This window comes from Nothobranchius furzeri, chromosome 4 (genome assembly GCF_043380555.1).
Source record: "Nothobranchius furzeri strain GRZ-AD chromosome 4, NfurGRZ-RIMD1, whole genome shotgun sequence".
In the NCBI taxonomy this organism is placed as follows: Eukaryota; Metazoa; Chordata; class Actinopteri; order Cyprinodontiformes; family Nothobranchiidae; genus Nothobranchius; species Nothobranchius furzeri.
The window spans coordinates 4823828-4849150 of NC_091744.1; the positions used below are offsets into that span (position 1 = coordinate 4823828).

A 25323-nucleotide genomic window follows, 5' to 3' on the forward strand; every position below is an offset into this window, starting at 1 on the left:
ACCGGGGTTTACCGCTATACCGGTTACCGTGACAACCCTATCTAACACAATATGCAATTATATCATAGAAACATGCAGACAAAAAGCCTTTAAAGGTTCGTCATGGTGAGAGAAGAATGGCTAGCCTAGTGAACTAGACCAAATTCTTGCTTTGCAAAGAATGGTCTAGGCATGCTCCATTGGAACCTCAGCAGCTCCTACCAGGACTCTGGCTGGCCAATCACAGCTCTCTAGAGGGGTTTCAAACACATAAAGAGCTGTGATTGGTCCATAATGGTGGGCCAATCATAGTGCTCTATCTTCTTAGTGAACAAATCACAGAGCTTTATCCACTTTGTGGGCCAATCAGGGCACTCTATATGCCTGGTGGGTGGGATGATGCAACAGAGTGAAACAAGTGTATGTCACATTCATTGTCCAGTAGCATGCGGAGATCATTTGAAAGACAACGGTAGAACCCGCCCCACAACCGAGAGCCGTCAATGGAGCATGGCCAGACTAAATAATACATTTATTTAGTCTGGCTTGCCAGGCTAAAGAATGGCGGCAGCTAAGCTCAAATTCTCATCTCATCAAAATGACGAGAGCAATGAGCAGCGATCAGAGCGTCCCAGAAATATGTCAGTGATTGCGGTGGAATAAAGGACGAGACAAAAGGGACAAGAAAACCTGAAAGTGAAGGCCAGTCGTGCACAGGAGCACACACACGTGCTCGCACGCATTCAATCACAAAAACTGACAACATGGTGATAGAACTTGTAGAAAAACTGAAACATAGGCAAGTTAAGGCTCCCTCTCTGTGCCAACCAGATACAATCAGAAAAATGAAAAAGCCCATCCTTACTGGATGGTCGGTAAGATATTTATACTTTGACTAAAAAATGTCAGAACAAACTGAGCTCAGAGTTAATAATAAATAAATAAATAAATAAATACTAAAGACATCAAATAAAAAAGAATTTCAAAACATTATGTTTCAATATGTTATCATTACAGTTGTTTGGCCGTGTGTGTTCATGCTCTTAGTGGGACAGTACAATAAACCACAATCAAATGGGGAATTCACCCAAACAGGAGTGAAAAAAAAAAAACATTTTCTTTAAAGCCGTTATGGCGAATCTACAAAACAAGCTAGGTTTTGAACACAAACGCGGAACACTCACCCCTCCCCCTTGGGTATCTTCCCTGAGACACTTCTGCTGGAATAGGAAACCTGTGATGCCAGACGAAACGAGATAGCGCTAAACACCAGTCGCCGTTTTCTAGGTCCAAACGTCTTTTGTTGTTCGTCAATTCGATTGGTGGTTTTATTTTTGGGACTCTGGTGGTTGAGCCTGAAGTTGAAAGTAGCAGCCGGCTGTTTCTCCTTCTCTGATGTTATAGAGCGGAGCATCTCTCACATCAGTGGTGTTCTGTTGATAAATACGCGAGTGTGTAATGAAGGGAGGTCCCAGGGAAGTGTGGCAGTTCAGCCAGACTGACAACCGGATGGTCCAATAGAGGCTTTTGGTCTGAAACGTGTTATTGGTGGAGGCTTTTGTTCAAATGCGAGAGAACCACTTTATTAATTTATTTTGTGTTGATGTTAAATCTCCACAATATAGTTATAGCTAGACTACAGTATGTTAGAACATTGTTAAGAGGCATTAAAAAATACGCTAATTTGTTTTCTAAATTAGCCATTGCAACTTTAAATGACAAAAATATTTATTCTTTCTCTTTGTTAAACTGTCAGTTTGAATCAGCCCCAGTAGGCTGAAATTTGATCTGAAGAACATTTTTAAATCACACATAGCTGCCCTAGATTCAAAACCCGTGAACATGTAAATAATGGATCGCTTCTCAGGCAATCCAAGATGTCTGACATAATAACTGGATGGGCTTTTAAAAGAAAGAGTCACATATCCAGCCTAGATACCAGTCAGTATGCCTCTCTGTGACAAATCCCCCACTCTCTAAAACCCAACCAACACACACACACACACACACACACACACACACACACACACACACACACACACGCGCGCGCATACACGCACGCACACAACTTAACCTACTTCTATTACACGTAAAGAAATCGTGACCCTTCACCCAGTTATTACACTAATTACAGATCAGCAATGATCGCTTTATGAGTCGATCTTTTAAATTGACATAAGAAAGCGAATTAGGACATCATTAGATGGGTCATTGGAGACGAGAAATCATTAGACTTGGTGAGAGAAGTCTAACTGCTGCGTCAGAGACTCGTGTTTAAGAGTAGATTCCAGCCGACTGTTTACGGTACAGGGTGGTTAAATCTGACAGAAAATGTAAGTACATATGTTTTATTTAGATTTTTCTGCTCTGTGGATGACTATCTGACATGCCAAAACCCATCAGATCAGTGCAGACTTATAAAAGGGTTCCATCTCCCAGGTCATGCGTAGTGAAACAACATGTGGCGCAGCAGATCACGCTCTGCAGATGGAGTCATGTAAAATATATAGAGAGGGGCAGGTCTCAGGGTCTGCAGCTAGACGCTAGCGTTACAGTCCCCGCCCCCACCCCACCCCCGACTCACGATGCTCAGCTCTGACCAAAGCACCTGAACCCATTATGCTGAAAGCAGATAATCACACAAGAATTTGACCAAAGAATCAAATAAGAAATGCTGTTTTGTTGCACATTTTGCACCTATAAGAGATTCAGATTAAACGAAGAAGTTTCGTTGGTTTCACTTCCAACTAAATGGTGTAAATCTGACGCATACACAAAGTTTCTCCCGATGACTTCACCGTCTTGTTTGTTGGTTGCGCCGCAGTAAATGATACTATAAAAGTCTTTTTTTTCTCTGTGTTTTATGTGCAATTCTCCCGCTCCCTGCTAGGCTAGCGGTCACATGACTGCTGTCAAGCTGCAGCAAAGGTCACATGTGCCCATAAGGAAAACGTCACCTGACTTAATCTGTTTTTCTCCATAAAGGGAAGCCACGACTCACTGGGTTCACTACAGCAGGACTCATTAAAGAGGCACCAGGCTGGCGTCCTTCATCAACATCGATAGCATTTTTATTGTCTGGAGTTATAAATGACTAACGCTGACAGGGTTCAAAGTTAAATGTTGACAAACACTGAAAAGGCACATTCATTATTCTGAGTTTACATTTTATGTGTAATCTAGTTTAAAGAGCCTCCTTAGAACAGATGTTTAGAGAAACATAATAGCAACTTATTCTAAATAGAAATGTACACATACAAAAATTATTTAGGCTTTGGAACTCATTTTTGTGAGAAGAATTTCTTTTTTTCTGCCAAACCAGAAGTGATGCAGACCAAGGCCTGTTAGCTTGATCTAGAGAAATATATGGATTTTAATGCCAGCTCTTACGCAGAGGAAACTTTAAATGTTTATAATTCTACTTATGATGGACCACAACCATACAGCTATGAGCCTGCTGCATGCCCCAGAGAGCAGAGACAAGCCAGAGGGAGAAACGATGGCCCATCGACGAGCTGTGGAGTCAGGAGATTCTGTGGAGCGAGCAGGCGTCTCGGTGAGTGAACGACGCTAGCTAGCAAGCTCGTGTGCTAGCGTCACAATATTGTACAGATTATTGTCACGGACCACACAATTGAAAAATAGTATTGGTCATTTAATATGATATTGATCCTTGACAATAATAAATTATAATGACTTGTCAGCTGTTTCATACTCGTTAATATCCGTTCACGTAACGTCGCTTAGAACTTTAGAGAGAGGGAGACGCCTGTCAGTCTATTCAGGGCAGGCGGTTCTGACCTCGGTCTGACCCAGAAACCAGCTTCCCTGGCCCGCTAGCAATTTTTAAAAACTTCTCATCCTCTTCTGGAGCTCAGTGTGGACCTCCCTGACCTAGTTATGATGCTGATCTGGGATCTTGGAGTTCGCTGGTATTTTTCAAAACTCTGCCACGAGGCTCTGGAGGATGGGAGGCAGGTTGAACTCCCATCACATCTCTGGGATTGTATCCTCCAGGCTGAAGTGCGCGCCACAAACGACCGTGTTTTCAGCTGCCCCAAAACGCACCAGGAATGGAAGATAACGCCGTTCATTCTCTTGTTTGGAAACCCATGGACTCGATGGCCAGACCTGCTGGAGTTTATACAGCCTCCGCAAACACAACAGTTCATCATTTATAAGAAAAAAGAACGCAGTCCAGAACAAGTGAACACACTTACTGACTCCATAACAACCTATCTACCTGAAAACGACCTACTCGCCATACAGAGCTTGAGGCAGGACTAGTTTATAACTCCTCCTTGTCATTACGTAAGGGGTTAGGATTGAAAAAATAAAAAACGTTTTAGCAGCTTTGCTGAAAAAGGGCCACTTTTTATTTGAAATAAGGGGCCATTATGAATTATAAAACAAAATACCCATGGGCATAATTTTATATGAAATAAAAAATAATTAACCTAATGGGCTCTGTAAGCATTAGGCCTAAATCAGCATATCAAGTGTTAGGGTATACTAGTTATTATATAATGCTATACGGGATTTAATAAGATGTGAAATAATCCTTATCAGCGTTTGGAGAGCATGAAATAAAGTTTAGAGGATTTTTTTTACATAAGTGGAACTCTAAACAAAAGCCCAGAATTTTGCATCAAAATCTGTTATTTTATCATTTTCTAATAATAAAAAAGAAAACAAAACCAATCAAATTAAATAAGTACATATACATTTATATATTTTATTTATTCTTTTACAAAAATACAAAAAAAATTAGATTCAAAAAGCAAAACATATAAAAAAAAATTCATCGATTTTTGTCCGCTTATCTAATTAAATTTGCTACTGAATTTAAATTTTTTTATAATAAAATTAAATATTTCTCAAATAAAACAAAGAAAAAAATTAAAACATTTTAAATATCTGCTACTTCAGGAATAAAAATGGAATATAAATCCTGTTAAAAAGACAATAATCTAAATCAATGAGGCTGACCAGCCCTCTGCTGATTTGCTTTATACTTTTCTACTTTTACCCACAAGACTTGAACAAACAGCTTTAGTCTTTTTGTTGTTAGCAGACAGAGTCGTGCCTTCCTCGTCTACTCTCTGAAATATGGGCAGATGGGGAAGATGAAAGGATATTCATAGTGAGATATAGAGAGTGAGAGATGTATGCAGCATGGGGCATGGGGGGGGGGGGGGTGTTCTGACTGTGTAATCTGCCCAGAAACTGGCCACGGGCGCAAACATGAATCGCTCCATCAGGATGTTCACGTGCTTTGGAGAGGGCATCACGGCAAATGACTAAAACCTGCTGTTTGCTTCAAATTTTCTAATATTAATACTAATGCATCATGTCTTATTGAATTAAAGGCCATTGAGTATCTATTAAACATATTAACTTTGACCTTTTTGAGAGTGAAGCTGATAAAATGTGAAGAAGCCTCGCCAGAACTTACCTAGCAGCCAGTGAAACATAGCAGAAAAAAGGGGCTAGACTTTTAGTCATCTCTGTCGTCCACTGATGGTGTTACTGAACTGACGGTCAATCCAACTGGCCAAAACATTAATTAATTAATGCGCATAAGAGGGCTTTGTTGCATGAGGGTGGATGGTAATGAGACTAATGAGCCTCCAGGCTGCTGTGACCTCGCAGCCCCCCCCCCCCCACCCCCCAAAGTTTAAAGTAACATTCATATGGATTCACCGCTAAAAGTGGGAGCAAAAAACCTTCAAATGAGAGCTCACAAAGCAAAGGCCTTGAGACCACAAGTAGTGAGTTAAGTGGATTGCTGCTAATTAGGAGGCAAAACGCCACTCATGATGCACGCCAACATGGAGGAGAGACCCATGCTCACTTACAAGAGAAAACAAATGGACGGGACCAAAGAAGTGAAACAATGTAGCTATTTACCCTCTGCAGCCACCACAGAGACAACAAAAACACACGTGCTTACACACACGTGTTGGAGTTCAGAGAAGGGGGGGGGGGGATTAGTTCACACGTGCACACTGCCTTGTAATCTGTTCCACTGACAGCAGCAGCAACTGAGAGCAAAGGATGGTGAGAGAGAAGTTGGAGTGAATGGGGGTAGTGGGGGGGGGGGGGGTCCAAATCACACCACCTCAACGTGAATCCAAATCTCACTCCGGTAAAAAAAAACGATGGAAATATCCTTCCCGCCCAACTTTTTTTATTTTGTGGGACAAGAAACAGCTGACTCAAGGTGTCTCCTTGAATTCATCTGCAGTGAGCTCCTCTTCATCTACTGACCTCCTATAACTGGAGGTGTGTGTGTGTGTGTGTGTGTGGGAGGGGGGGTTAAGAGCTTTGGATTAGAGCTCCGACATAGCCTGCCTTCAAAGATGTGCTGATCTCAAACCCCATCAGATCCAGCCAGATGTTGAGGACAGGGTGTGTGTGTGTGTGTGTTAGGGCCTGCACGACTTTATTTTTTTTAAAGTCGACAGTCAAGTAATGAAAGTCAAGTCGACTTCGACTAGTCGTTGATGACGTCATACGCCGGAAGCGGTGGCGGGGGGGGGGGGGGGGGGGTCGGTAGGTTCGCTGGAGTTTTTGACAATTAAAATTGCGCCCACATTTTCTAAGTTAACACATCTCTTTTATCAACGGTAGTTTCTGCATCCTACTGCAGCCATCTCCCCCCTCCCCCTGCGCAGCGGCCGCAAACTCACTGATGGCCTGCAGCCTTTCCTGCTGCTCTAAACATTAAAATAACTATTAAATAATTAAATAATAATTATTTCATTTTCTGTTCCTCACTTCTGATGACCTTCAATGGTGTCTGTTTGTTGCAACCAGCAGGTACAAAAACTAACTTGTTTTTATTTGACTATTTTTCTGTCCTGACTGTTTATTATCTTCCTGCATCTCCTCTCAATCCTAAAGAAAAACTGCTACCTGGGTTCATATATATTCACCTTATGAGTTACCTTTGAACTGCAGTTCTAAAAGATCTACCGACCACAAAAACAGCGGAGTGCCGCTGCTCGCCGGCTGACTACAACAGGACCGTTTTTGCTGCGGAGTTCGTGCCGGAGCGGAGCGGAGCGGAGGTAGTGGAATTTTGGGGGTGCGTCACCGGAGGACAACAGGTGAAGAGCCTCGCTCCGCAGCAGCGAAAAGCATCAGGCACAAATAACAGACAGAAAACATGAAAGGAAATGAGCCGACATGAACGATCGCGTGTTTAATTTGTTTTTGAAGTGGTGACACCTGATTTGGCGGTGCTCAGGACGCAATGTCTGAAGCGCACGTCAACGATCAGAGCTTTGCATGCACAAACTGGTTAAGATTAGGATGGGGGTGAGGGGAAGGTTAAATTGCAAGAGGGAAAAGGTCAAAGTTTGGTTAAATGTCCGTTTCACCGCCGGTGTTAGTACCGCACAGCGCGTCGCCTCTGCCTCGATCCAGACGCGCAGGGGCTCATCACCTGCTGTCTTTTCCGAGGACTGCATCTTGTCAGTCATTATCACGTGACAGCGACTAGTTGATGACAGGCATAAAAAGTCACTACAGAGCCGTGAAGTCGACTAGTCGACTAGTCCCTACAACCCCTAGTGTGTGTGTGTGTGTGTGCTGGGACGTAATTTGGGGGGGGGGGGGGGACGGGTGGGACATGTCCCCCCCACTTTTTCAAAAGGCAGTTTTGGTCCCCTGCACTTTTTTCCATCCAAAAACAATGTTACGCTCCATTAAATGGATTTGGTTGAGCACTAGGACCGAAACGGAAACCGGTTTACTATTAGACCCGCCCAAAAGCTAATCTATTGGCTCTGCTGATACTTGCTAACGTATTATTGGCTGTTGCTGCTGTCACTCAAGTTGTAAACAGTCAGAACGTGCTCACGTTGTTTTGCTAGTTTGGAGCCGCTAGGGAACACCGGTACTGAGTCACATCGTCAACTAGACGCTGTGTAATATAAGAGCTCAGCTCAGCTTCCATTACATAACATTTGAATAAGTGTTCATTTGTGGGTTTTTGGTAGTTAGGCACAGCCAGGAGGCAGCATGTCAAGAAAACGAAAAGTGGATATAAGAGACTTCTTTCAAAGTCTAAACGTAAGTTGGAACATGTGACAGACCTGCATTAAGCTCAGACTCACCTCCTCCTTCACAAACATACTCAAAACTAACTTTTACAAACTCATCTCCTCCACATAACTGACTCCTCAGACACAATTTGTTCGTATTATTATAATAATTATTTTTTATTATTACTATTATCATCATAATTATTATTACTAGTAGTAGTAGAAGTGTAACTTCAAAACTTTTATCATTTAACTTTATTGTAAACTTATCTATTGCAATGTATATTTTCACATTAAAAAGCTCTGAAAAATGAACAGTATCATCATCGTCAACAGATTTTTTAAGCTTAATGTCAAAGATGTACACTTTTCATTAGATTTATCTTATTTTTTCCATTTATTTTTTGTGTGTTGAAATGCAACAACTGTTTAAACACTTTTAAGGGAAAAACATATTTAATATGTTTTTATACACTCAAATGTTAGGGTGATGATCATGTGTAAAACATTAGTTCAGCATGTCCTCTAACACAGCAAATGAACAAACGGTCAGATCTCAGGAGGGACCGTTTATGTATAAATAATTTTTATACTTTTGACTAGGCCTGGGAATGTAACAAATTTTGCTGGACGATATTTTGTCCAACAAATTGTTGATGATAAACGATATTGTCAACATTATCTAGACCAAAATAACCACTAATATAATGTTAATATATCATAATAATGCAAGTACACCCTTTAAAATGCAACAAATAAACCTTAATTTAACATTGAAATGTCCAGAACCAGAACTTCTAAATGAATAAAAATAACAAACAAAAATTGAATAAAAAAGGAATCTCACTCCCTGTTAGAAAATGTTGCACCAAAAACAATAAAAAAGACCCAAAACAATAAATACAATGGCCTATCCATTGTCAACAGCCAAAACTGCACTTCAATAATGATAATAAATAAAAATAATAATAGAGTTGTACATTTTTTAACTTTGATATATATATATATATATATATATATATATATATATATATATATATATATATATATATATATATATAGAGGATGGAAAAATTATTGAGATGGGCACGTGACGTGTCAAGGGGTCTTTACATAACACCCCCCACCCCAAATCCGCACAAGCCTGCTGTGTCCCCCCCACTTCTGAAATCAAAATTTCGTCCCTGTGTGTGTGTGTGTGTGTGTGTGTGTGTGTGTGTGTGTGTGTGTGTGTGTGTGTGTGTGTGTGTGTGTGTGTGTGTGTGTGTACGGTGTATCGGGGGTTTGTTCCCGTCAGAACACGACCTTCTGACAGTTGTTAAAGCATCCTACATCCTGCAGAAGAGAAGTCCAAACATGTCTCAAGAGACACGCGTTCTCCAACCCAAGCATGTTGGTATGACTCAAATCACACACAACGCCCATCTTTATAATGCAGCACATTAAATAGCTGCTGTTGTAATGAGGGGAGGACGCTTCCCTCTCTGATGTTCCTGCTCACTGATCATTGGTAAAAATATAACTTCCGTGATTGGTCTGAAGGCAGCAGTGTTTCCCCTTTTTCCCCAGCTGTGCCACTGAAAACAGAAGTCAGATTTAGCCAAATCCAAACACCCTTGCATCCTTAACAACCTTTTTTCTTTTTTTTAACTTTCTCCTTCCTATTCCTCATTTGAGGTTAATTAGCATGGAGCTCGTGCACCAACCTGTAATTAAAGACGGGGCACATCTTTTAGGAGAAGTGCATAACTACCTCCTCCTAAACAAGAACAGCACAGGTTGGATAGCTCACAGTCAGTGTGGGAGGAACTGATTACTGTGCATGATAAAGCTAATAAATCAGAACACATTCAAACGTAACGCACGCTAGCTGTACTACTTCTTGATGTTGAGGAAACAAGCAGGAACCATGGTGAGCTGAGTCAACAGTTAAAAGTGACTGATGGGTAATCCATTAATTGCTGCCATGCCATCACCTCTGTAGGACTTTTTTTTAACCCGTCAACAGAAGATCTGTGTGAGGATGGACACTGAGGCAGAGAGAGGAGGATTTCTGGCTGGATGCTGTCCTTCAACGTTTGACAGCAAGCCAGTGGGGATGCCAGGGTTTGCTCACAGGGTTGTGCAGCTCTGCACTTTTGCTGTGAACGCCACACAAGGTGCTTCGTAAGCACCTGCTTCTGGTTTCAGGTTACGAGAATTTGATATGGAAAAAATGTAAATAAAAACAGATTAGCTGGCTGAAATGAAAGCAAAAGAAGTGTGGCGTTACCGCAGTAAACCTTCAAAACCAATTCTTCATAAAAACCATTAACCGGCTGCAAGAGCTACTTCTGCTCCATATAACATCAGCACAAATGGTTTCTACCATCTTTTAAAGGCCTAATTGACTAACTTTTAAAAAAACATGTGGTTTCTAGTACTACAGTATGAGTTCTTCTCTGTTCCTGTTTTAGCGGGTTGAAGCTCGCTATAGGAGTGAGGCGCAAAAGACGACGGGATATTGAGTCTTACTCCTTAATAATCATGATATGAGAACATCTGGCCTCTGACTAGTTAATTGGCCTCTGCAGCCTTTGTTTGCATTATTTTTTAGGTAAACAAAAACAATGCTGATTTGTTATCTTTACAAATCACACAAGTCTGAAGGAGTTCTGCCATGTTGTGCAGTTGCCATTGCTAGTGGTTAGCTTCTGCTAGCCAAGATGTGCATTGCTGTCTCCTAGCCGCAAACTCATCACAGTCTTCCGTGGCAACAAACCAAGGTAGGCGGGGCCATGAATGCTAATTTTCTCTGTGACGCAAGAGGCTGCCTTTAACTGACCTGTTTTCTTGTCTATTTCCTTTCTTCGGCTAATGTGGCTGATGGAGGTTAAGAAAAGGATCCCATTCAACATTTGGGTGGAACTTGTGTGTGTGTGGTTCACTCGTTTAATCAATACATATGCAGTGGTCTCTGGTAGGAATGAATGCCTTGCCAGCAGTACTCGGGGCAAAAAAACCCAGAAAGTCTTGGATCAGCAGTTTAGCTGAACATGGCAGGATTTGGAGACTTATTTCCTGATATGCGGACATCTTGCCTCAGATGGATAACAGCAACGTGACTCTACCACTGACTCGCAACGTGGATGTTTTATCTCCATAAATAGCACAAGCCTGGAGAAGTTTTTCTGTGTGGTGGTGTTGCCAATGCTAACGGTTAGCTCCTATCAGTCGTAAAAACTCACAGTGACAGATTATGATCAGAAATAATCATTAAAAAATGGGTTTTCAGTGTTCCACACTTTTAAAAACTAAAAAAAAAATAGTGAAAAGGGCCTTTAAAGAGCCTCATCCCATTCCAGAAGCCTCGTTTTTGCTTGATTGTGAATTTAAGAATCACTTGTTTTACAGTCTTAAAACCAGAAATTCTTCATCCTAATCGAGGATTAACAGATTCAACACTGTTCTGTTGCTACACTCAGCATGCCACAAAGATAAAGTTGTCTATCTTCAAGCTATCTGTAAAGCAGCAAATCTGGAAATCCAGTGGGGAGGTAAAAGACAAAAACATTATGTCACAGCCTGAACAGGTGATTTGTCTGGGCTTGTCTTAAAGGAACGTAAACAGGGTGCTTATATTCATCATATTATGAGCTGGAAAACACAACGACATCATCAGATCTCTAACAACACCACCATCTAGCTGTGGTGGCAGGTGTGAATATCCTTCTTTGATACCAGCTCATTCCTCACTGTACACACATCGGGGGCACAGACCAGGCTCGCGTGCAACTCAAGGCGCCCCTTAGTCAGGTGTGTTTGGCCGATCCCTCTACTCATCCTGTTAGCCTTTCATTCACTACCTCGTCCTCAGAGACCGTCGTTAATGAAGCCTGAGCTAATCTAGGCTGTTCAGAACAGGAACCTAGTGGCCTCGGCGAGAGGGAAGTTCAAATGCCCCAGCACATGTGCTCGCTAAAGCCGGGCTCACCGAACCAAAGATCAGGTCCTTTAAGCTGCTTTCCTAAGGCAGGAAAAGCTTACAAGTCATCACGTTGGCCAGAACAAACGGTTCCAGTTTAAGGCCCCGCAGCGGAGCCTGAGAATAGGTTGTCCTCACTGGGCGGACAGCAGAGAGGCTACTTTTGCTTTCTTTGAGGAGCATCGGATCAGCCAGGAAAAGAAGCACAAAGTTTATTCATGTCAGAGTGCTCGTTCAAGCCTAAGGCTGGAGTTTATACTCCACTGGTTACACAAAAGAAATACGCCAAGACCTTCAGCACCAACAAAGGTTACGTTCTTCTTTTCAAAGATGGAAATTCACTTTTGAGTAATATTTCATTTTAACCCAGAAAAAAAAAACACGGTAGAGGTTTATAAAAGGGTGTAAATGGTCCACAAATGCAACATAATAGATGAAGTTATGAGGAATTTAGAAATGTAGGGTTTTTTAGGATTTAAGTAAGAGCTTGCTGTATTGAAGCGTCAAACTGGGTCACCATGCGCTAGGTAGGTAAAACCACGTGATTCAAAATACCCTAAAGAATAAATATGGTTCTGTTTCTATTATCATGCCACAAATATTTCATTTCACTTCCTTTGTAAAGCCCCTTCCACGATCTTATCGTACACTCAAGGTGTTGGACAATACAGCAAGCAACAGGTACAAATAAGACATAAAAGCATAAAACCTAATGAAAATGGCCACTTTACATACAGACAATGATGCCCCACTATAACATCTACTCTTGGAATACCAGGACATAAAAAATGTGTCCTCAAACGAGACTTAAAAACCAGCAGAGAAGGCGACTGGCGCACGACTAAAGGCGACTCATTCCATAGCCTTGGAGCCAACACCAAGAACGCACAAACCCCCCTGTGACTTGAAGGGTTAGGGCTAACCCTAACCCTGAAGGGCCTTCTACACTAAAGCTAGCACCTTCAATTTTGCCCTGAGGATCAACCAAATATTTGATGTTGGGAATCTGTTATGAACATGTTTAAACGTCTCTTTCACTCACCTTACAAAAAATCTAATAAATAAGTTTCCAGTCTGAGTGAATGCCTCGCAAGTCATTTTCTGTGTCAACAAAGCTCTCGTGTTGTTTCATGGTGTTGACGTTTGTCGATGAGGGGAGTGGAAAATGACAAGTTTACGAGTCTTAATCACTAATATTCAACAGCAATGCGACTCTTCTGCTGTTTTCTTTCACTCTTATTCTTGGGTAAAAAATACAATGTTGATTTTTCATCTCTACAAATAACACAAGCCCAAATGTTTTCCACCAAGCTGTGGAGTTGCTAGTGTAAATGGTTAGCGTCTACTAGCAAAATCAACACGTTTTTCCTGTGACGTAGAAAAGACCGCCTTTTTTTTCCTGACTGTTTCCCACCTCTTTCTGTTCTGAGGCCAATGCAACGTTCATATATGCAACTCAGAGTGACCAATCATATATGTATAAAAAATACATGTTTTTCTGTAAATAAGACCTTAAAATACCTAAAATGTTGAATGTTTTTAGGTCAAAGTGGTAGAACCATGGCTCTATGTGCTTGTTCTTGATAAATCCCCCTGAAGCAGCATCATTTAATGTAGTACAGACATGAGGAAGTAAAATAAGGTGCAGGATCAAAGCTGGTATGTTATCTGGTCCTACTGCACAGGCTGAGTATCTGGAATGTGTTTGAGTCTTTTTTTTTTAACTTTCGGTGCCTTTTTTCCACCTCCTGACGTCTCCTTTGTCTCGATGAGGCTACATTACAGAGGTTATCAACACCTGCACTAGTCATGCGAGGCAAACCGTCTGGCTGGCTGCAGATACACGAGGGTGATAGGTGCTGGAAAAAGCTGCCGTCAGGTCTTCAGATGAAACAAAAGCTGCTGTAGCGGTAGGATCATGCCATAAGCCTGACACATTTGGGTGAACAACCATGCATGATGCACATAACCAAACGTCAGGCATGTGCTGTAAGGGAATTGGATTAGCTGCCGGCAAAGAAAGGGGATTATAAATGATTCTGACTCTAAATGCGCTGCTAAAGAATGGATTACCAGCATTTTTTTTTTTTTATTTTTTTACCTCTGATGAATATTTGAATTACTTAGCAACAAAATTAGCCTTACTGTAGCAAGATCAACACAAATGAAAGTAATGAAAACACAGTCATGGTGAAAATAACATATAACCTCTTTCAGTTTTAGGGTTTTATGTAGCAAGGCATAATCAAAATAATCAACTGTACTGTTTAAATGTAGCCTCAGACATAACTAATTCTACAAATGTCCTTGTTTATTAAAAAGATGAAGTCAAAGTGGAAAGACTGAACATGAACTTTAACCTTTTGGATTCCTGTTAAGTCTGGTATGGTGCTTTTGGGCTTTTCACAATTCCTATGAGCGTTGCATGGTTTGACCTTGGAGTAAATTTGGAAGACTGGTAGCCAAGTAAGTGTTTTCCACTTCAGAATAGAAGAATGATTACCTCCAATGTGCTGTTTCCCCTTTCCATGTCGATGGTCTTTCCTCCTTTGTGTTGTGTTACACACACCTGTATGCTCCAGACGAGCCAACAGCCAAAACGTCTTCTTTTATAGAGGCGGTCTACCTAATCAATACATCTCGATAGCAGCAGCTGGCTGCTATTTCCCTCTTAAATCCCGAGCACACTAAACTTCTCACACACCGATTTTCCAGTTTGGCTCTGCTATCGTTCTCGGAGTGATTTTTTTATTAGATAGAGAACTAAATCACAAACATACGGCTAAAATGACTTTGCTAAATGCACAAATATGTGGGCAAACCACCTACCGGCTTCTTTTTACATTTCATTGAATTGACTACAAAAGAGGGCTTTATGTAACCACTTTTCAAATGGATCATAATCTAGTTGCTAATAACTCTGCGGTAGCCTTTATATTCAGTGATTTTGTACCACAGACATCCAATCCACCTTCTACCAGCGTTACGTCTGTCGGCTCTGATTGGCAGCGGTGGCTAAATGCCATAAATGGTCACAGTAACAGGCCATACAACATAGACATGCGTAATATTGTGGAGCGAGCCTCAAAAGACAGTGTCCACGCAGTGTTTTAGAAATACATAAATGAGCTGGCACTATTTTCCACTTGTATTTGTGTGGGTGGAGGGCTGAAAAATACTGCCCTGCGTTTGTGCTGCAATCTGCTGAGGCCAGTCGGCCGAATGGCTGGCTATGCATATAAGCACCAAAATGACACATCAACTCTAGTCTATATTTAACTCACTGGATCTCCTTCCAATGTTCCCATCCTTTGAGAGGAGGCTGCCAGGGAGCATGGTGAGAAAAGCAGGCTGAGGTGATATGTAATTACGCTGAATTGATCCAGCCTCCCACATCCCTTCATCATACCCACACACTCTGAGATAATGAAATGGAAGGAGGGCTTCTTCTCTTTTCTTTCCTGTTTACAAAAAATCTTTTAGGAGCAGTCATTTTTACTTCAGGTGTCAAAGGAAACCCTTTACTGTTTGAAGTCACAGAATAAGCTCACACTTGATTAGGTTTGCAGGCATGGACGTAATTTTCACTTTAGAAGTGGGGGGACACGGGTGTGTGTGTGTGTGTGGGGGGGGGGTATCTTTACAGTATGCTCTAATGGGAAACAGGCTTCAACACAAACAGTTGTTTTCCGCTTGGTCCTAGAGCTCAACCAGTGTCAATTTAATATAGCGTAATATTGTTTTTGGATGGTAAAAAGTGCAGGGGTCAAAACTTGACTTTGGAAAAAGTGGGGGGGGACATGTCCCCCCTGACTCCCCCCCCCAAATTACATCCATGTTTGCAGGGATTAACCGGTTTGACTAATAACCGCGGAGTGAAACGCTGCCGTTAATCCACCATTAAAACGTCTCCAACACCAAAGGAACAAAAATAAGAAAATAGCGCGCAACCCGCACAAACAAAAAAGGAAAGGGAAACTGAAACAGACGCACATGGCGGAAGCTGACCCAGCAGCGAAAGCTACCAGGACCACTCCATTTCCACATAGGAAGATTTTAAGTCTCCTGTGTGGGAATATTTTAGATTCCCAAATATGCCAAAGGAAACATTCAGGACAATGTCTCGTCCATCTGCAGAGCTGGCAGAAAGAAACGTTATAGACACCCCAACGGCGTTTCATCATCTCTCAGATCATCAGGCGGACAAAAAAGCTCCACTTGAGTCAGATTATGTTAGTGACTGAAGGGATTTAACAATAATACTAGAACAAACCAGTGAACGCGGGTTCCGTTAGTAATGTTGTACTAAGTTTCCCCTCTATGTGTCTCTAACAGCTTGTACGGCAAGCCATTTTAGCATTTAATCAAAAACACCTCTTTATAATTCCTGTTTTACATAGAAAATTATAAATTTGCCTGGTCCAAATAATACAAACTTCTCAGTGGCCTAGTGGTAGAGTGTCTTCCCTGGGACTGGGAGGCCGGGGTTCAAATCCAGTTGAGTCATACCAAAGACTTTAAAAATGGGACCCACTGCCTTCCCGCTTGACACCAAGCTTTAAGAGGTTGGATTGGGGGTTAAACCACCAAACTATTCCCGAGCACGGCCACTTCTGCAGCTCACCGCTCCCCACGGGGATGGGTCAAATTCACCAGTGTGTGATAATGACTGATGAGACTTTAACTTGAAATTCTCACTAGTCAACTTTGAAAAGAAAGATATGAACAAGTAGAAATTATATTTATGGATATTCACTAATTGCTCTAGTAGGAATTTAGCATCTCATTTCATTAAGGTGTCTCCATCCTTGTTCAAAATAAGTTATATGGCCGATCTAATGACGGGTATTTTAAAAGTTCTAAACTGCAATTTAAAAATTACAGAGATTATTTTGATTTTACAAATGAATGTTTCTAAGCAGACCTCTTCTGGAGTCCAAAACCTTTATAGAATGTAATCGTGAACTTAATCAATACTTTATAGAATGTGTTTATGTGATTTATACATGTTTATACAATGTGAAAACAATTCACGTATAATAACCGTGGTAATTGTGAAACCGTGATAATTTTTCAGACATTATTCGTTCAGCAAAATTTATAATCGTTGCAACACTACACCCGATGTTTGTGGCAACCTCATACCGATGAGGGCTTCTCCAGAAACCAGCTCTTGTTCTCTTCAGAGGATGTGGTAAAAACTTATGAACCAGAGCATATCCGAGTTCTCCACTTCTTACACAGTAGACGGATTTTCTCTTGAATCTAGAGAAGTGACTTTTTCTTCTTCTTTTTTTTAAATCATACTATGTTGTACAGAAAGAGTGTATGAGGTGAAAACCAGGACAAACGCAAAGACATCACATTTTCAAAGACCTTGTGAAGAAGCTCTTACTTATGGAATGAAGAAAAGTCTCTACTAAGGAAATGAAAGTAAAACGAAGCAAACTTGTTTTATGTAACGTGGCCCAATGTTGTAAAGTGATTACTGCCAAGTGCCAACTCACCTGTTCTTTTCCAGCTCATTATGCGTTGACCTGTAAAGGAAAAAGAAAAAAAAAACACAAGATGTCAAAACAAGCCTGGTGTGTCTTGCTGAAAAATTCAAAACACATTACTGGAAATGAGTAGCAAATCTAGACAAATACAGGCTCAGGGATGCTTGGTGAAAACCAGTATGAAACCAGCAAACTGGTGACGTCCCATTGACAAATGTTCAAATGACATCCAGACATGCTACTTGGCGTAACACAGCCTCTTCCTCAATAATGCACAACAGAGCTCTGGGAGGATGTGTGTGACTTATGCCCAAGCTGAGTACAGTAAAACAGGATCTATGTGTGTGCACATGCATTCACTCACACACACACACACACACACACACACACACACACACACACACACACACACACACACACCCAGAGTTCAGTGTTCCGTTAATAATGTAAAGTGAATCAGCTGGTCCCTGAGAGTGTCTTTGTATGGCAACAAACGGAAGGGAGACAAGCCCTCCTCCTGATTCCTAAATGGCCAAGTGCCATTCTAAATAAACTGCCTCAAACTGGGTGAGGCACGAGGTTCGAAGAATCACTTCCCTGTCACCGCCACAATAAACCTTCCTAATTTTCTTTTACCTGTTAAATGTATTTTAATGATCTAGAGTCCTGCAATGGGATTGGGATCCCAAGAGACCTGAAGCAAATCTGGTGGGAGCGGGCAGAAGATGGAGAAAAGTAACTGAGGTAGCTAATGGAGAATGAAGGAAAGAAAGGGAAATTAGATATATGGGAAAACTTTCTAATTGTTACAGACAACATAAGTGTGCCATGGTAAAAATAACTGAACACCGTCAGGCAGCTTCGCTTGAAGACCTGATTGGACCCCTTCTTGATGTACAGAACCACAACCCAAACAGACGCTTGCTGCAGATGCAGAGGTCTGTTGCGAGACGGCGTGAATAAAGGCGTGTATGATAGAAGTTTCATCAAGTCTACCTAGTAAAAGAAGAAACCAAAACATGTTTCTGTTTTCACCACGCCTCGTTTGCATCCAGAGTAATTAATTTATTCTAAAATTAATAATAAAAAAAACTTGTAAATTCCACACATCAACTACAAAAGCCTCCTCTGTTCATGCGGTTGGACGTGAGAGGTTGCATGCCAGGAGCATCCGTTGTAATACTTTTTTTCATTACAGATGAAAACATCTATGGACAGGCTGAGTAGCTGCCATCACAGCAGCTCTCACATATGCTGGCACAGGCTATTTCCTGAAACTCAATGAGTATGTAAGTGCTCACATGTGTGCTTTTGATTGGGTTCAACTTACACACTCGACATCCATGTAGTGCTCACAAACGGCTGTGCACTACGACATCCGCACTGAAATCACAGTGATCGAAACTAAAAGCTAAATTCATTTTGCACACTCCTTGTAACAAAATAATCATAGTTTCTTCATTTGCGGTGGGGCTGTTGATGTCCACATCTGTGTGTGAGTCAGAACAAGTGTTTCGCCAAACGGAACATGAATAAATAATTTGCATAATTTGCGTCAGTAGCTGTCATAATGCCTGCTACTGCATCTGTGTTGCTAAGTAACTCACATCCTACTTTGGACTCCAGTCCTAGTCACTTATTCTTTTTTACCAAAATGTGTTTTTGTTTTCCTTCAGAAGGACAGAAAGAAAGGTTTACAGTATAATTACAGTCATGGCTGCAGCTGCAGCCGTGTGCAACGATTGTAGCAAACTTTTAAAGCAGTCAAGAAAATTACATCTAACCAAAAACAAGAAACAACGTTAGAATTAATATCTACCGTACAGATGTAGTTGTCTATTCTGTTCAGCAAGTGTTAGGAAAAGCATTTAAAGGTGTGGTTCACTCGTTGAATCAATACATTTGCAGTGATTTCTAGTAGGACTGAATAGAGAGCCTAAGTCTCCTCCCTTTCCGGTCGGCTCATGGGTCCCCGGAAGAACGCAAAAATGAATGCAAGTCAACAGGGCTAAAAATGCTATTTTCTTATCTGCTTTGCCTTTCGCCCTGGATCACACAAGCTGTTTTTACAGGACCATGGCGTTTGCAAAACGGGATTTGCCGCGGTTCCCTGAGGAGGATAAAGGTCGTTTATAAGATCAGACCGTGGCGGTAATGTGGCGCAATCGCAATTTTATATAAGATTAGGTGATGGCGGCATAAAGGGGGTATGGGGGCGGTCTCTGTGCTGCTGAAGACTTCCGTTTATCTTGGACATAACTTGCTTTTTATTGCGATTGAAGCCGTGATCGTTAAGTTTTTTTAACAAGCAGCTCCTAAAGGTGTCTGTCCCCATCAGTCCCTGTGCAGTCTCTGGTGATCTGAGCTTCAGCTCCAACAGAGAGGCTCGTGGAGCGCTGCAGCGCTCCAGTCTGCCATCTTAGCTGAGTTTGTTCAAAAAGCAAAACTTATTGCCTGTGTTTACTTTCAATTTCAATAAATTTGCCAGCCGCAGCTCAGCAATAGCTCCCCACGTCATCATGATATCTGCCTCTGTTGCGCCAGGGCGCATACGACAGACCATTACCGCAATATCACTACCAAGTGATGCGGAACGAATGCCGCAAAATTCGCGGAACGCCATGCCGGCATGGCGCGTTTATAGACATAACGTTGGCGGTAATATTACGCCGATTTGCCGGCATGGTCTGTCTTATAAAAGCACCTACATATGATGTAATGCAATTTAAATGAAAACTAATGACGGGTGGTTCGGCCACGCCTGTCACATACTTTGAGATTTATCAGCTTTTAAAAGTTCGTAATTAGCATGACTACACTGGCATGTTGCATACGTGACGTCATCACATAATCTCCTCTCCTCTAGCGTAGCCGCTACTTACCAAATTACCAGATTTATGGTGGTTCTTTCCGCCTGTGGGAAGTTTGCAGAACTTTTCCCTCAGTTTTCTCCGTGTCTGGTTCAATGATGTCACTTTCGTGAAGCGCATTTGTAGTCCTGGACTTATTTTCATACAAAACCTAAAATAATGTTTCCCCGCTGTTCGAAAATAAGCACGTTCTTGGTATCAAAATGGGTCTTTAAAATTCACGGACATCATATGTGAAATCCATGGCACAAAACAAGCGGAATTAGAAAATAGCGTTTTTAGCCCCTTTGACTTGCATTCATATTGTGTGTGTGTGTGTGTGTGCGTGTGTGCGTGCGTGCGTGCGTGCGTGTGTGTGTGTGTGTGTGTGTGTGTGTGTCTGCTCTGTCTTCTCCATCCCCAGTGAGTCGTGGAGGATGGCTGCTTATACTGAGCCCGGATTCTCTGGAGGTTTCTTCCTGTTAAAAGGGAGTTTTCCTCTCCACTGTCGCTTTATGCTTGCTTAGTATGAGGATTGCTGTAAAGTCACTGACACTAGTCAGTGACTTGATGCAATTTGCTGGGTTCCTTATATTGGAAACATTTTTTCTGTTTGGCTTAATGAACTGACCTGAATTGGAATGTTTATTATGTGAAGTGCCTTGAGATGACTCTTGTCGTGATTTGGTGCTATATAAATAAACTTGAATTGAATTGTTATTCTGCTTTACTAAGGAGGTATATTGGCCCAGCATAAATCGGTCTATCTCTAGAAGCGACCCACATCGCAGCTGAGCTTCAGATGGTGGGTTTTGGAGACTTATTTTCTGATATTTGGACATCTTGCCCCGATTGGAAAACATCAACGCGACTCTACCACTGGTTCAGTTTGCTCTGCAACGTTGAAGTTTTATCTCCACAAATAACACAAGTCTGGAGGAGTTTTGCCGTGTGGTGGAGATGCTAAAGCTAACGGTTAGCTTCTACTAATCGAGACGTTCTCTGTTGATTCCTGGATGCTACAACAGCCTTCCCTGTCAGGAGCCAAGATGGGTGAGTCCATGAATGTTAAATGACAGGGTGACGTAGATCTCTCAGGCTTTTCTAATCCTAGAGTTTCACCAGGTGTAAGAGACTATTTTCATGTTTAGCCTGCCAGAGAAACTCAGAGTGACCTATTATGATAATTAAAAGTTTTTTTTCAGTGTCTTGCTCCTTAAAAACCAAGCAACTGACTTCTTGCATTGACTAATAATCTGTGTTCGATTATCATTTACTCATTTTTTATGACCACAACCTTTTTCTTTGTCTCTTAAATCAAACATCAGCATGTTTACAGTTTGACAACAAAGCAATTTAGATTATAAACTGGCTCAAGGCCAGACATAACAGCATCCAGCTTTCTCTTGCGGTCATGGAAGAGTATGTGTGTGTGTTTGAACGCACACACACGCGCGCGCGCACACACACACACACACACACAGTGAGAGACTGGGTCAATGAGATAAAGCATCCCTGCTATAAACGGTAGGCAGGAGGACGGAGTCAGATAAGCCCTTTAAGCTTCGACATATTAAAGAGGAGGCAGCTATAACTGGAGCAGGACAGCCACAGAGAACATAGTGTGTATGAATGATACTTTAATGTCTTGTCAAAGTTATTAGAAATCATTTATTTTCATAATCTCAAAGAAAAAAAAGCTAAAAGTACATTGGAAAGAACTTCATTGTGTTTATACCGTAAATCCTCTAATACAGGCCCGGGCCTTTATTTTACTCAAGCTCATCAAGCCCCAGGCCTTTATTGGAAGGAGGACCAGAATTAGAGGCAGGCCTCAATTTCTAATTGAGCAAAATGAACTAATGGTTCGCTGGAGTTTTTGACAATTAAAAATTGCGCCCACATTTTCAAAGTTAAACACATTTCTTTTAACAACGGTAGTTTCTGCTTCAGCCCTCTCCCCCCTCCCCCTGCGCAGCGGCCGCAAACTCACTGATGTGCCTGCAGCCTCTCGGAGTTCCTGCTGCTCTAAACATTAAAATAATTATTTCATTTTCTGTTCCTCACTTCTGATTACCTTCCATGGTGTCTGTTTGTTGCAACCAGCAGGTACAAAAACTAACTTGTTTTTATTTGACTATTTTTCTGTCCTGTCTCTGTTTATTATCTTCTTGCATCTCCTCTCAATCCTAAAGAGAAACTGCTACCTGGGTTCTTATATATTCACCTTATGAGTTACTTTTGAACTGCAGTTCTAAAAGATCTACCGACCGCAAAAACAGCGGAGTGCTCGCTGCTTGCCGGCCACATCACGTCACCAAGGACAAAACAGGTGATGTGCCCCGATCCACAGCAGCGAAATGCATCAGGCACAAATAAAAGAATAAAAAAACAAAAACATAAAAGGAAACGAGCCGACATGAACGATCGTGTGTTAAATTAGTTTTTGAGGTGGCGACACCTGAGGGGAAGGTTAAATTGCAAGAGGGTAAACGTCACAATTTGGTTAAATGTCCGTTTTACGGCGGGTGTCAGTACCGACGCTCTGGCACAGCGCGTTGCCTCCCGACGTGCAGGAGCTTGTCACCTGCTGACAGCAGGCTGCTGTCTTTTCCGAGGGCTGCATCTTGCCGGTCATTATCACGTGACAGCGACTAGTCGATGACAGGCATAACAAGTCACTATAGGGCAGTGAAGACGACTAGTGACTAGTTCATACAACCCCTGCTACTGCTCCCCAGAGTGTTCTGCAGCATAATCAGCACGTTCTCTTTGAACTTGATATCAAATTTTCGCCTCCTCTTCGTCTCCGCACGGTTAAAGTTACCCTCGCGGTCTATCACAGGCAAATTAAAACTGAGACGGATGACACAACCGTCCCCCGTACTTGCTTGTTACCACATTCCACCCGACCACAATAAAAAAACGGCCATTATTCACCTCCGCCGACTCCGACACCGGCCAAAATATGATACCCGGCCGTTAATTGAATACAGGCTAATATTAGAGGATTTACGGCAAATGAGAAATAAAACAGCGGTTTGATAAAATGCCTCAAAACATAACTTCTGTGTTTATCATCAAATAAACACACACACACACACTACTGAGCTACTCAGTCAGCTCAATAACCAATCAATACCAAAATTTAGATTACTAACATTGACCCTCTTTTATTTTGTTTTGCAAAATGTTTTAGTAGATGCCGAGTCTTACATAGCATCTTGTGATCTGAATCAGCAGAATTTGTGACTTATTTTACCTTCCAGTGGTCATAATGTTATGGCTGCACAAAACATAGATGGTAAACAAAAAAAAAACTCTCTGACATTTAAAGTGAGATCCAAACAATGTTGTTTTTTTAGGTGTGGGAAAGTTGGAATATACGTGGAGCTTTTAGAGGGTGTTACAGGCCAAATGTGTACAATTATAGGGTGAGTTGTGAACATACCGAGACAAGAACAACATCAAAGTTGTTCCAGCTCAGCCACTTGGTTTTGTGTGTGTTAGGAAGATCTAAAAGGACGAACCCTACAGGAGTGCCTCTTGCAGTCATTTTGAAGCATATTTCTGTGTTTTAAACAATTACAATCTTACTTCGGTCCTGAATGGTTTCAGTTTGAAGAAATTTAGTGTAAACAGGACTGACAAGCTAACGGCTAGTCTGCCATCAGCCGTAAATACTGCTTCAGTCTCCTAAATTTCATACTAGTTCACGCTATGTTATTTTCTAAATCTTTACTTTAGGTTTAGTTTCATGTGTAAAGACGGGTCCACACTGGAAGCATCAGCGGAGCGGAATGGCAGCAGAACGTTGCGTCGAACATTTCAGAAGCAGCTCGCCGCGTCGCTTAAGATAGGATTGGGTAAGATTTTTGCCGCAAGGCTCTTCTAGGGCACATCAATTTCCGCTGTTAACATATGACTACACAGGAAATCACATACGGTTTCAGTGTAAAATGTCAGGTAAGTTTCAAACTAAAAGACTATTGCAGAGATGTGATTCTTATCTACTGTATGTAGATTACATAAAAACACGTGACCTAATGGCTTATTTACTCCTACCATCTTTCGAGAAGCGCAGCAATGTGTTTTTCATGGCTTTAATCCTGGCAGTGGAGGCACAACATTATATATGACATCAAACGTGATATCATTTGGTTCCGCGACTGAGACGCCCCCGTGTGAACTGACGCACTGCAAAGCACGCAAGAAAACTGTCCCGTTGCCAGTCCGCGCCGCTGAGGCCCCCAATGTGGACCTGGCATAACTCTGTGGTTATATGAAAGCATAAATATGACCAGCAGATAGAAAATGGTAAAGTCCAGCAGGAATCTCTGAATGTTTCTGCCCGACAACAAATGAGTGAAAAGACAGTTTGGTAACTGGAACTGTTTTAAGATTGTACCAAATCACTTAGGACAGTGGTGTCTAATTCTGGTCCTCAAGAGCCACCGTCCAGAATATTTTATAGGTTTCAGCTTCAGTACATCTGATTATAATCTTTGGGTGTTTGACAGGGTTTTGCATAGCTTCATGATCTACTGAACAGATGATTTAACCATTCAACCAGGTATGTTAGAGCAAGGAAACAACTAAAACACGCTAGATGGGGGGCCCTCAAGGACCAAGATTGGACACAAACCATGCAAATAATCTATTAAGATCATCATTTCAGATCTGAGTGCACATCCCAAGTCTGGTAAAACAGCTCCAATTGCCTAATTTTCATGGACATTTATGCAAATCTTATTTTGTAGGCCGTCAACAATGATGTCTGTTTCACTTTACTAGGTTGTTTTAGTACAAATATTCAAGTATTTCTGCTAAACTTGACTCCTGGATAAACCAGAAGTACTCCAATTTCCTGCTGCTGGTAAATTTTGCATCTTAAATAATCCTAATTCACTATTAATGACAATGTAAGCCAAATCTGAAGACAATGTAAAGGTTTTAGGTTTATAAAATAATGCTGCAGAGAC

General features: G+C 41.6%; 1 protein-coding gene across 2 annotated transcripts in view; it reads right to left on the reverse strand.

Annotated features, from left to right (window-relative positions):
* The window catches only part of mxi1 (max interactor 1, dimerization protein), a 52680-nt gene that overhangs the window by 24015 nt on the left and 3342 nt on the right, over positions 1 to 25323 (reverse strand). For both annotated transcript variants that reach the window (XM_015967566.3, XM_015967573.3), the window contains exon 3: positions 17502 to 17531. In XM_015967566.3, the coding sequence (XP_015823052.1) occupies positions 17502 to 17531 (30 nt within the window). The remainder of the gene's footprint in view (positions 1 to 17501; positions 17532 to 25323) is intronic.